The sequence below is a fragment of the Delphinapterus leucas genome, chromosome 1 (genome assembly GCF_059928025.1).
Source record: "Delphinapterus leucas isolate spDelLeu-1000000601 "Yukka" chromosome 1, BTC_Dleu_Yukka2, whole genome shotgun sequence".
NCBI lineage: Eukaryota > Metazoa > Chordata > Mammalia > Artiodactyla > Monodontidae > Delphinapterus > Delphinapterus leucas.
The window spans coordinates 156260513-156273648 of NC_143129.1; the positions used below are offsets into that span (position 1 = coordinate 156260513).

The 13136-nt window shown below is 36.1% G+C and overlaps 1 protein-coding gene across 15 annotated transcripts in view; it reads left to right on the plus strand.

Annotated features, from left to right (window-relative positions):
- FOXJ3 (forkhead box J3) overlaps positions 1 to 13136 on the plus strand; it is a 126938-nt gene that overhangs the window by 102437 nt on the left and 11365 nt on the right. For 12 of the 15 annotated variants that reach the window (XM_089895040.1, XM_089895000.1, XM_089895008.1 and 9 more), the window contains 5 exons: positions 1162 to 1290; positions 3527 to 3701; positions 6697 to 7113; positions 8356 to 8457; positions 8845 to 9036. In XM_089895040.1, coding sequence (XP_089751166.1) covers positions 1162 to 1290; positions 3527 to 3701; positions 6697 to 7113; positions 8356 to 8457; positions 8845 to 9036 — 1015 coding nt within the window. The remainder of the gene's footprint in view (positions 1 to 1161; positions 1291 to 3526; positions 3702 to 6696; positions 7114 to 8355; positions 8458 to 8844; positions 9037 to 13136) is intronic. The other 3 variants (XM_089895021.1, XM_089895026.1, XM_089895047.1) reach the window with 2 other exon arrangements.

The window sequence follows — 13136 nt, forward strand, 5'->3', positions numbered from 1 at the left end:
TTTATTTTCTCTCATTTTTCCTTATACTCTTTTCCCTTATTAGTTCCTAGACACATAATTGTTCCTAGCTGATGTGAATGTGAGAAAGTTTGGTTTTGCCTTAAGTACTGAGGCATATATGCCTAGTTTTCCAGGTTTTGGCCTCTTTTGGCAAATGAGCATTGAGCATGACCCCATTTTCAGCACAGACAGAAGGGTGGTAATAGCTCAATTGGTCATTAAATTCAGCAAGTATTTTTTATGTGTATACTGAGTAGAAAACATTATGCTGCTTATGATTATTTATTGGGGAACTCAAGTTGCTAACAGTCTAGTAGTGGATAAAAATTTGATAAAAATTAGTTACACCATAAAATCAAAAGTATTAATTTTTCCCATGAAAGTAGGAGCATAGAAAGGAAAATTGGTAGTAGCATCTGAATGGAACTTGAAAGGATATTTAGACTAGTTTTCTGTTTTAAAAATATCTTTTTTGTTGTTTCTCATTAAAAATGATAATGCACATTATAAACATAACTCAAGCATTGTAAGAATATACACTATCAGTGACGGAAGTCTTCAGGAATACCCAGCCCCCTGCCAGTTAACCATTGTTAACAGTTTGATACATAGTTCTTTCATGTCTAATGCATATGTTAGCATATTATTGTTATTTTAAAAATCAGATCACATATTTATGATTCTGCAATTGTGTTGGACAGTTTACAGTTTTCAATATTATAAACACTATGATGCCTAAATTCTATTTTTTGTGTTCTTTTCTTTTGATGCCTAAGATTTTGAAAGAAGAAAACTGATTTTGCTTAAAGCTTGAGTAAAAATAAGTTTATGCATTATAGAAATATTTAACAGTAAAAATCTGTTATAATCCCCTCTTATTAAATGTCGATGAACTAATTATACCTTTTAGAAAATTGAATTTATGTACCTCTGGATGGGATATATCCTTTAGTTTGAAAGTAAATTATCAATATTTCATGGTGAACATGGAGTGAGCGATGTAGAGCATGGATTTGGGGTAGGTAAACACCAAAGGAAAGACCAGTAACATTTTGTTTTCCTTCCATCTACCAGGCTAGTTGTATTCTTGTAGAGTTGCTTAAAAAGTACTTTTTATAGTAGGAACTACTTATTCAGATGTTGCTGTTCTTTTCGTTGTAGGTAACATTGTACAACACTGATCAGGATGGTAGTGATAGCCCACGCAGTAGCCTTAACAACAGTCTCTCAGATCAGAGTTTGGCATCTGTTAATTTGAACAGTGTTGGAAGTGTGCATAGTTACACACCGGTAAGTCTTGGTGAAGTTAACTCCTTTGTTGAGTACTCATTTAGAGCTTAAAATGGAACCAAACGTAATTGAAATACAAATAAAAAGTGAAGATGTATATTTCTCACTGATCAAATTGATCATTAGCTTAGATAAGTAGAGCAGATTTCTATTATATTTTAGCAAGTTAGATACAAATATATTGTTGTACTATGTTATATATTTTGGTCTACTTCATCTGTTCTCTGTCCAAGTGAAACACAATTGGAATAGGAAAAGAAGTTTTACTTTAGTCTTCTAAAGCTGTGTTTAATGATATTTTACAGTCCTTGGTAAAAGAGCTTAGAGGATATGTATATCACCTAGTTTCCCAGAAGCAGATCTAAGAAGGGGATTCTACAAACCCCAAAGCTTAGGATGACCTGGTACTCAGTTGTTAACCAGTCTTGTATTTTCAGTTTGGGTCTGGAAAACAAAGCTATGCTATAAAGGGACCTGTGTGAGTATTTTTGCTCCTGTGCTGACCCTTCCCTTATCTGATACTTCTTTTCAAATCATCTTGCACCTGTCCTCCTGGGTAGACAGAACAGAGCCTGAGAGAGCCATACACCACACTGTTCATGGTATAAATTTGATCTCATCACACCTCTCCCTGTTCCAAGATGAATAATAGGTAAAAACTTTACACAGAGAAAAGATATAAGGGGGATGGGGGACCTGAAATAAGAAAATAACACGAGGGAAACAGAAATTCAGAGAGCAGCTTTAAAACTCACCTTGAATGTAGGAGAAAGAAGACAACGCAAAACTGTTAACAGTGCTCTGGGGGAAAATTTTTAAAATATTTTTCGAGAATGCAGAAGAAACAGATAAAGGAATACCAATTATGTAAAAGAATACGATAGATATGGAGAATCGCGAATTATAGGTGTCCCCAAATAGTTGGTACAGAAGCAGTTTTCAGAAGAAAGAGAGAACAAAAGGGTTACTGAGTTCTAAGAAAAGTTAATGGGAAAAAAACTATATCTAGACACATCATGACAAATTTTTAAATTTCAGAAGTAATCATAGATACTCTAGCAGAAGAAATAAGGTACATTCAGAGAAACACAAATCATACCTCTCTTCCATAATACTAAATGCCAGAAAACGATGGAACACTTTATACAGAGTGTCAAGGGAATAGATTTGGAATTATAAGTATTATGCCCACCAAATTTTCATTCAGTTGTGAAGTCAAGAAAAAGACATTAATTCTTTGATACACAGAGTTTAGAAAGCATCCTACCCTTGTTTTCATGCACCCTTCCTGAAAAAAATTACATATTTAGCTGATCAGGTGGTGAATTAAAATACTCAGTAATGATGAAGTCATGTGCCAGTGGTGGAGCCATTCCCCTACACAAAACTCATATTTTTCCATGTCATTGTAGACTCCTTGTGAGCATCATTTTGAAAGCCTGCATAAATCTATAGCCAGTGTTCATATCTTAATTTTTTCAAAACACTAAACCAAATGGTAGTTTGTTACTGCTTGATATGATCTTTAAGATATATTGCTGATCATGTTTTATTTTATTTCTAGTTGTGCTGTCTTCAGAGATAATTCTTATTTTTTAGGTGTTCATGGTGCTCTTTTTCCTTGCATAGCTCGAGGCCCTGATCTATTCTCTTTTTCTCAGAATCTCCTTTGTCTTTTACCCTTCATTTCTTACTTTCCTTAAGTTTCATTTAAAAAAGAAAAATTTACCTACAGTGAAGAGTTAGGTGTGTTGAAGTTCCTTGCTGCTTTGGGCAGTGCCATACAACCTGACTCACAGTATTTGAGTTTAAATACTTAAAGATTAATTGAATAAATGAATGAGAAATGTTAGTAGTTTCAGAGTATAGTGAGTTTGAGATGAAATTGCTTCTGTGGAAATCAAGATGAAGACTCCACAGAAACTGGAAGGGTTCCAGGCTTAGCTTATCACTTATTATGACCTTGGGAAGGTCCTTTAACTTTGAATTTTTCCCCCCTACTGTGAAATGTGGAGGTTGGATTAGATTTCTGAGATTCTTCAAGACCTAAGTTAACAATTTGTGGTCTGTCCTTTTATGTATACCCAACTTAACAGACGATAGGAAAGCCAAAGACAGGGAAGTTAATTCCTTTGAATTCTAATAACTGTTCTGATATTTTCAGTTTTATATCATATGTAATAAACCAATTCTGATATAGAGCTACTAAATTAGTAGTTTTTTTCTTCAATGTTAGGTGACAAATCATCCAGAACCAGTCTCTCAGTCATTAACTCCTCAACAACAGCCACAGTACAACCTTTCAGACCGAGACAAACAACTACTTTTCTCAGAATATAATTTTGAAGATCTCAGTGCCTCATTTCGGAGCCTTTATAAGTCAGTTTTTGAGCAGTCACTTAGTCAACAAGGTGAGTTTTTTAATACCTCTTACTGTAATTTTTTATTGAAATTTTTTAAAGAATTATTTTCACATCGCAGCTGTTATAGTTCCTTAATCTTAGAACATTACCATCATGATAAGGACCGAAGGTTCTTTGTGCCTTTACTATATAGTCTGTGTATATTTTTATCATAGCACAAGAATGGCAGATAAATCTATCTCTTCATGCATGCCTACTTCGTTTGATTACTAGTGGTGTCCTGAAGCATTGCGTTAAAGGATTCTGACACTGCATTTATGCCATGTGGGAAAGACTGCCATGATTAATTAGTGATGTCTAGCATGTGCAGTGTTTGAGTGGTAAATGTTGCACCACAAGAATAGATGTGCCTTGCTTTTCCGTTCTGACTGCTGTTAGCAAAGAGATAACTTTTGGAATATGGTAGCACCAAATTTGCAGTTTCATGTACGGCACTTATAAGTGAACACATTAGTTAGTGGTCATTATTTTGTACAACATAAGTCAGCTTTAACACTAAAAGTGATACTGGTTGAGATGTACTATTATCTCAACCAAATGCTAGATTGTTGCTATTATGTATTACTGTCCTATTAGCTGCTGGTTTAATTTTAATCAGAGTCATTTAATAGGATCAAGGTGTCTCATTGTTCCACCATAGAACGAACACTAGTCAGAAATCGTTGGGAACTCAAACAATGAAGCATTGCTTTGTTTGCAGATTGACTGCTTATACCCCAACTCAGAGGGTTTACCTCACGGCAGTAGACAAAATAGACAAAAATCCCTGCCTTTAAAGAGTTTACATTTTAATACACATCATTGTCAGATATTATGAAAGTTAATGTTATATGTAAGTGTTATATATATTGATGAATATCAGTAGTTTGTTTAGGAAGTTGGTTTTCTGGTTAAAGTGTCGTGTATTTTCTCAAATTTTATATTAAATTTTCTATAAAAGTACAAAAAAAAACAACTAAGACTTTGCTAAGCAGATCCAGCTTTGCTGATCATAGTAGAAAAATACTGGCTTTGAAATAACAATGGCGACAATTTCTGAAACCCATAATGCTATTTCATTACACTAATAAAAAAAGAAAAGAATATTGATAGGAATTCTGGGTTCTAGTCCAGGTTCTACCATCAAGTCAACTGAGTTAACTTCACCTCTTTAGACCTAAGCATTCCCATTGTACAGTGAAGAAGATTAGACTAGATCAGTGCTTTCCAAATTGTTCTCTTTGGAGCTGTTGGGTTTTCTGGAGGTTTCAGAGAGAAGGGTGCAGATGAAGAGGGAGACCTAACAGGTTCCTTTTCATGGCTTCCCAGAAAACAACTTTACATTTATTAATTTACATACTGGGCTTCTGAAAGATGTTTTGTTTTATTTTAACAACAGTTTGGGATTTAAAATGTTGGTAGAGGGCTTCCCTGGTGGCGCAGTGGTTGAGAGTCCGCCTGCCGGTGCCGGGGATGCGGGTCCGTGCCCCGGTCCGGGAAGATCCCACATGCTGTGGAGTGGCTGGGCCCGTGAGCCATGGCCGCTGAGCCTGCGCGTCCGGAGCCTGTGCTCCGCAACGGGAGAGGCCACAACAGTGAGGCCCACGCACCGGGGAAAAAAAAAAAATGTTGGTAGAGATTATATCTGGGTGCCCTCTTAAAATGTTAGGACTTTATTGGAAATAGATAATGAAATAACTGCTTTCTTTCATCTTATTGTAGTAACCCTATAGATTCCCTGTAAATGACATTTTTCCCAGGGTTAAGGCAAGCACTTTTATTAACACTTCTACCTATAAAACCTTAATTTATTATGTTTTGAGATTATCTTATAATGTACTCTGATATAATTTTACTCCTAATAACAAGTATGAGAATACTTTTATTTTTGTTTAAAATTTTTGATTCTTTTATTGACTGACAGTATGGTATGGGACTTTATTTTCATTTCATTCAAGTAAAACTTTTTTGTGTTTGGTTCAGCAAAACATTATATGTTATCTTCTGGGATATGAAAATAGTGTAGTTATATAGAACCACATGTTGCAATAAGGTTTGTTAAAGTGAGTGTCTACCTGCAAACCAAACATACATTATTTTTAACATTAAGCACTTCTGGCCTAATCATCATTATCATCATAGTGGCTGACATTTACTGAGTTAAGCCTACAGCCTGCACTTGTGCCATGGCGTGTAATCCTCACAGCAGCTCTACGAAGCAGGGACTATTACCATACCCATTTATAATCGAGGTCATTGTGGCTTGGAGAGGTTAATAATTCTCCAGAGTTACCAAGTGTGTAAATTATAGTGCAGAGATTTTAATTCCTCTTTTCTGGTGTTAAGAAATATGTAATCTTAACCCCTAAACTGTGTCTGTCTCAAGAATGTTCCATAAGAGTAATGAAAAAGAGCAGTGGAGATGGCTGTTTTGTTTTGCTTATTCTTAAGGATTCTAGCCATCTTGGACTTAAAGTTTTTGGAGTAGTCAGAGAAAGAGATCAGAAATAACTGGGCTTTATTTCTACCCTCCTCTTTTGTCAAAGGTCTTCAGACCTATAGAGAACCATCCTCCATGTGACCCAACACCTCTCCTACTTCTCCCTTAACATTTTACTCATCTTTCAAGACTCAACCCAGATATTGCCTTTTCAAGGAAGGCTTCTCTGTATTCAGAGCCCCTTCCTAGGTAAAACGGGGAAGAAGCAGAGTTCCTGTATACCCTCTGTATACTTTTGCCTTAGTACTTACAGTGTTGGACATAATCTCCTCAAGTGTCTGTCTCTTCCACTGGACCACGAGCTACTTGAGGGCAGAGAATGATGTTTTTTCTTGGTAGCCCCAGAGCCCAGGGTATGGTGGATACTCTATCAGTACTTGTTAAACTGAACCAAAATCGCTTCCTAACAGCATATACCTTTGCTCTGTAAATAATTTTGCAAATGTTTGTCATAAGGTATAACTGAAATCTGACCATCAGTGATCTTGCTTTGTCTCTTTTCAGGTTTGATGAACATCCCTTCTGAATCTTCCCAGCAGTCCCACACTTCTTGTTCCTATCAGCACTCTCCCGGCAGTACAGTGAGCTCTCACCCACACAGCAACCAAAGCAACCTGACCAACAATCATGGCAGTGGCCTCAACACCACAGGCAGTAATTCGGTTGCACAGGTCTCACTGTCCCACCCTCAGATGCACACACAGCCGTCTCCACATCCGTCCCATCGACCGCATGGTTTACCACAGCATCCACAGCGTCCCCAGCACCCAGCACCACACCCGCAGCAACACAGCCAGCTCCAGTCACCTCACCCCCAGCATCCCTCTCCACACCAGCACGTACAGCACCATCCGAACCATCAGCACCAGACGTTAACACATCAGGCACCCCCTCCCCCACAACAGGTATCCTGTAATTCTGGTAAGTTTTTGTCTTCTGATGTGTGTTTGGCTGTGTATTTGGATCTGTTATCTGGGGCTTATATATATTTTCAGCCAGTACTTTTCTTATCCATCTTCTTTTGTGTTTCCTTGCCATAGTCCTAGAGTTGTTAAGTCCTTCAGTCTATAGATTCACCTTTTTTTTTCTGTACGCGTGCCTCTCACTGTTGTGGCCTCTCCCGTTGCGGAGCACAGGCTCCGGACGCGCAGGCTCAGCGGCCATGGCTCACGGGCCCAGCCGCTCTGCGGCATGTGGGATCCTCCCGGACCGGGGCACGAACCCGCGTCCCCTGCATCGGCAGGCGGACTCTCAACCACTGTGCCACCAGGGAAGCCCCTGGATATTGTCTTGATTACAATTTATGTGGTAACGTAGGCAAACTCAGCAACCCCTGCAGGTTTTGGTTTTAACTCTTTTGTCCTTCTGGAAAACAAGTGTTTTTGTGAGCCTTTGAAAGAAGAGTGGAATGCACAGTCTGTCTGCAATCTGTTGTGATTTAGTGTGGTATAGAAGAAAAAGTATAGATTTATATCTGAAAGACCTGTATTCGAATCCTCATTATGGCTTTTTATGACCTTTGGTGCATTAACTCTTTTGGTCTTATTATTTTGTTAGCTGTAGAACAACACTGGTATACAGTGTTGTTATGAGGATCATATTGAGGATACAAAATATGAAATGCCCAGTCTAGTACCTTGCATTTACATATTCAGTGAATGTTCCCACTTTTTCTTTCTTTGCATGTTCCTGCCAAGTATTTCGTTTAGAATGATAGATTCATACCCTGATTTTAAAAGAAAAAAAAATGTCTGTTGCTCTTAAGATAGGTCTTGATTGTTTCTGGTGAGATGCTTAACTGACATTGCTCACAGACCAGGCAGTCTCTGCACTGCAGAACTCCAGAGGGTACCACAGACTTAGACTACAAGTTGAATGGGGCCTCTTGGAATGGTGCAGAGTACAGCTGGGTTCAAGTCTTGGATTCATCATAGTGGCCTTGCTAAGTCATGCCTCCTCTCTAGGTTCAATTTCTTTTGTTTGTAAAATGCAGGGAAATAATACCTTTCCTGCCTGTCTCACAGAGCAGATTGCCCCAATGCATGATATAATGGGTTTGAATCCATTTGTAAAACTGAATTGGGATCGACCAATATCAGGAGTAAGGCCAGCTCAAACTTTCACTATCCAAGATTTATAAGATTGCCAATATTATTTTTATAGGTGTTTCAAATGATTGGTATGCAACACTTGATATGCTAAAAGAAAGCTGTCGAATCGCCAGCAGTGTTAATTGGTCAGATGTAGACCTTTCACAGTTCCAAGGTGAGTATTGGTTCCTTCTGACTTATAACCAAATACACATATCATGTGTTTTTGAATAGATTTTAAGTCTCTTTTTAGTGGAAATAAGTATCTCCTTATATAGTGTTTCTTTTGCAGTTGGTAGTATGCTTAAAAACAACACTTTGCAAAATTCGTAATGAAGCCTTTCAGCCAGTTGATGTAGTGGAGGTTCACAGCCAAGAGTTCTGAAGGAAATTTGGCCACATTTAAAAGAATCAGATTTTGAATGATTTTTGAAATGTCATTCTTCATTGCATGGGCAGAAGATTACCGGTGGAAATTTTGAGGGCTGGAAAAAAGAAGTGCTATTTTCTTTGCAGTGTTTGCAGAACCATGCTAACTGTATCTCTAATGCTTTCCTCATAGGTTTGATGGAGAGTATGAGACAGGCAGATCTCAAGAACTGGTCTTTAGATCAGGTTCAATTTGCTGATCTCTGTTCTTCTCTTAATCAGTTCTTTACACAAACTGGCCTTATCCACTCACAGAGTAATGTTCAGCAGAATGTCTGTCATGGTGCCATGCATCCAACAAAACCTTCCCAACACATTGGAACAGGTATGGATTTAATTATCTTCTTGATTTTCTCTTTTTCTCATTCATATGAAATTCAGTAACTGTCTGGGGCAACTTGATATGTTGTTAATGATAGCAGTGATCCATTTATATCTTTTTATTTCTAAGAAATGAATGAAATCAAGTAATTTATTTAAGATATATCTTAGAAAAATTGAGATAAAAGAGACTGTATGTTTTTCTCTCATTTACATGATTATTTTATTGTTTATAATTGACTTCCCTTTGTGAACTTTAACCTTTCAAGTTACCAAACAAGAATTAAATGTCTTAAAGGTATGTACATTTTAATTTTAATAAGAACATAGTTATGAGGTGTTACCAGTTTAAATTTGTATAGACTTGCAATGAAAATCAACATATCTTTATATATCTTCTAAGAATGTTAAAAAAAATTAAAGTTCAGAATGTGTATGAAGAGTATACATAACGGTAGTCTCATTTATGTTTTGCTCTGAACTCAAAATTTGTGCTTTGTATTTTTTCATCTCACTTTCTTCCTTTATTTTTTACCCTTGTAGCCATCTCGTTTACTCTGATTGCAGAGCCTGCAGTTTTCTCAAGTTTACATTCTGTGTTTAATATCCAAGTTCTTTCTCTCTTCATTTTAATTTCTTGATGCCTTTATCTCCAAGTTGACTTCTTTTCTGTACATTGTCTTGTTTTTAGAGTTGATGCTAAAAAGCTCTCTTTTCTGTCCTGAGTGGCTTCCTTCAGTCATTATCCTAAATTATTTCACATACTTGGTTTTTCTAAGTTCTCAAGATCCCTAGTCCTTTTTGTGAAATCTTCATGTGTCTTTTGATACAAAAGAAACCTTCCATCTTTGCTTCTTCCACTTGAATAGCTTACCTAACTTGAAAATCTCAGTGGTTGTGTGATTTTGGTGACTTATTCATTTCATAAATCATATTCATAGAAGAGCCTCATTCAATGCCTGGCATATATAGGAGGTACTTAGTATTAACTGAATTTATTGAATGCCTTCTATGTGCCAGATACTAAGCCAGTAAACTTTTTTTTTTAATAACTCTTTAGCTTCTCTCTCTCTCTCTCTCTCTCTCTCTCCCCCTCCCTCCCTCCCTCCCTCCCTCTCTCTCTCTCTCTCTCTCTCTCTCTCTCTTTTTGTCACTTCTTTTTTGGTTCCTGTTAAAATAAATTTCAAAAACTTTATTTTTATTGTGGTAAAATACACATAAAATTCACTGTCCCAATCATCCTTAAGTGTGCAGTTCAGTGGTATTTAAATACATTCATAATGTCATAATGTTGTGCAATTATCAACACCATCCATCTCCGTAACTCTTTTCATTTTTGTAAAGCAGATACTCTATACTTATTCAACAAGACCTCTCCACCCATTTCAACCCTTCACCAGCCCGTGGCAACCAACATTCTACCTTTTGTGTCTTGAGTTTTAACTATTCTAAGTACCTCGTATAAGTGGAATCATACAATGTTTGTCTTTTTGTGGCTGTCACTTAGCATAATGTCTTCAGGGTTCATCCATATTGTAGCATATGTTAGAATTTTCTTCATTTTTAAGGCTAAATGTATGTATAAGGCTATTTTTAAGGCTGTTGTATATATAATACATATCACATTTTGCTTATCCATTCATCTGTTAATGAACACTTGGGTTGCTGCCATGTTTTAGCTATTGTGAATAATGTTGCTGTGAGCATGAGTGTACAGATATTTTCAAGACCCTGCTTTCAATTATTTTGGTATATACTCAAGTGGAATTGCTAGATCCTATGGTAATTCTATGTTTCATTTTTTGAGGAACCATCATACTGTTTTTCGCAGCAGCTGTACCATTTTACATTTCCACTAACAGTCATAAGGGTTCCATTTTCTCTATTCTCACCAACATTTGTTATTTTCTTTTTTTTTAATAGCTTCGCCCATTTCTTGATTGGGTTTTTGTTGCTGCTGAGTTTTAGGAATTCTTTATATTTCTGGGTATTAACTCCTTACCAGATATATGATTTGCAAATATTTTCTCCCATTCTTTTGTTTTCTTTTTTACTGTGTTGTTAGTATCTTTTTCTTTTTCTTCTTTTGTTGTGTATGCCTTTGGTATAGTATCCAAGAAATCATTATGAAATTCAGTGTCATGAAGCTCTTGCCCTCTGTTTTCTTCTAAGAGTTTTTAAAGTTTTAGGTCTTACATGTAAGTCTGACCCATTTTGAGTGAATTTTTGTATATGGTGTTATATAAGGGTCCAGTTTCTTTTGTGTGTGGATATCCAATTTTCCTATTACCATTTCTTGAAAGACTGTCTTTTCCCCATTGAATGGTGTTGATACCTTGCCAAAAATCATTTTGACTATATAGGTGTGTATTGCTGGGTTCTCTATTCTGTTCCATTGGTCTTTATGCCAGTACACTGACTGTAGTAGCTCTGTAGTAAGTTTTGAAATCAGGAAGTGTGAGTCTTCCAGCTTTGCTGTTCTTTTTCAGGATAGTTTTGGCTATTCACAGTCCCATGAGCTTCCATATGAATTTTAGGATGGGATTTTCTATTTCTGCAAAAAAAGCCATTGAGATGTTTGATATGGATTACATTGAATCTGTAGATTGCTTTGACATCTTAACAATATTGTCTTGCAGTCCATGAACATGAGATGCATTTCTATTTATTTATGTCTTCTTTAATTTCTTCAGCAATGTTTTTTAGTTTTCATTGTACAAGTTTTTCATCTGTAATTAATTTATTCCTAAGTAGTTTATTCTTTTTGATCTCAGTGAAAAATAGAATTGTTTTTGTAATTTCCTTTTCAGATTGTTCATTGTTTGTATATAGAAATGTGACTGAATTTTGCATGTTGACTTTGTATCCAACTACTTTGCTGAATTCATTTATTCTAACAGTTTTTCTGTGTGTAATCTTTAGGGATTTTTATGTATGAGGTTATATCTGTGAACAGAGATAAATTTACTTCTCCCTTTTTAGCTTGGATGCCTTTTGTTTCTCTTTCTTGCCTAATTGCTCTGGCTAGGACTTCCAGTACTGTGTTGAATAGAAGTGGTGAAAGTGGACATCTTTGCTTTGTTCCTGATCTTAGAGGAAAAGCTTTCAGTCTTTCACCACTGAATATGATGTTCACTATGGGATTTTCATACATGGCTTTTGTTATGTTGAAGTAGTTTCCTTCTATTCCTAATTTGTTGAGTGTTTTTATCATGAAAGGTGTTGACTTTTGTCAAATACTTTTTCTGTGTCAGTTGAGATGATCATGTGGGTTTTTATCCCCTTCATTATGTTAATGTGGTATATTGCACTGGTCAGTTTTCATATGTTGAACTGTTCTTGTATTCCAGGATTAAATCTCACTTGGTCATGCATGGTGTGCATAATCCTTCTATCATGTTATTGAATTCATTTTGCTCTTGTCTTGAGAATTTTTGCATCAAGGTTCATAAGGGGTATTGGTCTGTAGTTTTAGTTCTTCTTTAAATGTTTGGTAGAATTCACCCGTGAAGCCATCAGATCCAGGGATTTTCTTTGTACAGGAAATTTTTGATTAAGTATTCAATCTTCTTACTCATTATAGGTCTATTCAGATTTTTGTCTTTCTTCATGATTCAGTCTGTGTTGATTTTGTGTTTCTAGGAATTTGTCTGTTTCATCTAAGTTGTCCAGTTGGTATACAGTTGTTCAAAGAACTCTCTTATCCTTTTTATTTCTGTAGAATCAATAGTAATGTCACCACTTTAAATTCTCATTTTAGTAATTTGAGTCCTTTTTTTCTTAGTCCATTTAGTTAAAGGTTTGTCAACTTTGTTGATTTTTTTTCAAAGAACCAACTTTTGGTGTTAAAGATTTTTCTCTAATGTTTTTATGTTCTCTGTTTCATTTATCTCTGCTCTAATCTTTATTATTTCTTCCTTTCTGTTAGCTTTGGGTTTGGTTTCTTCTTTTTTAGGTCTGTTTTTTAATGTAAGTCTTTATAGCTATAAATTTCCCCCTTAACACTGCTTTTGCTGTTTCCTGTAAGCTTTGGTATGTTGTATTTTTGTTTTCCTTCATCTCTAAGTATGTTCTAATTCCCCTTGTAATTTCTTCTTTAATCCA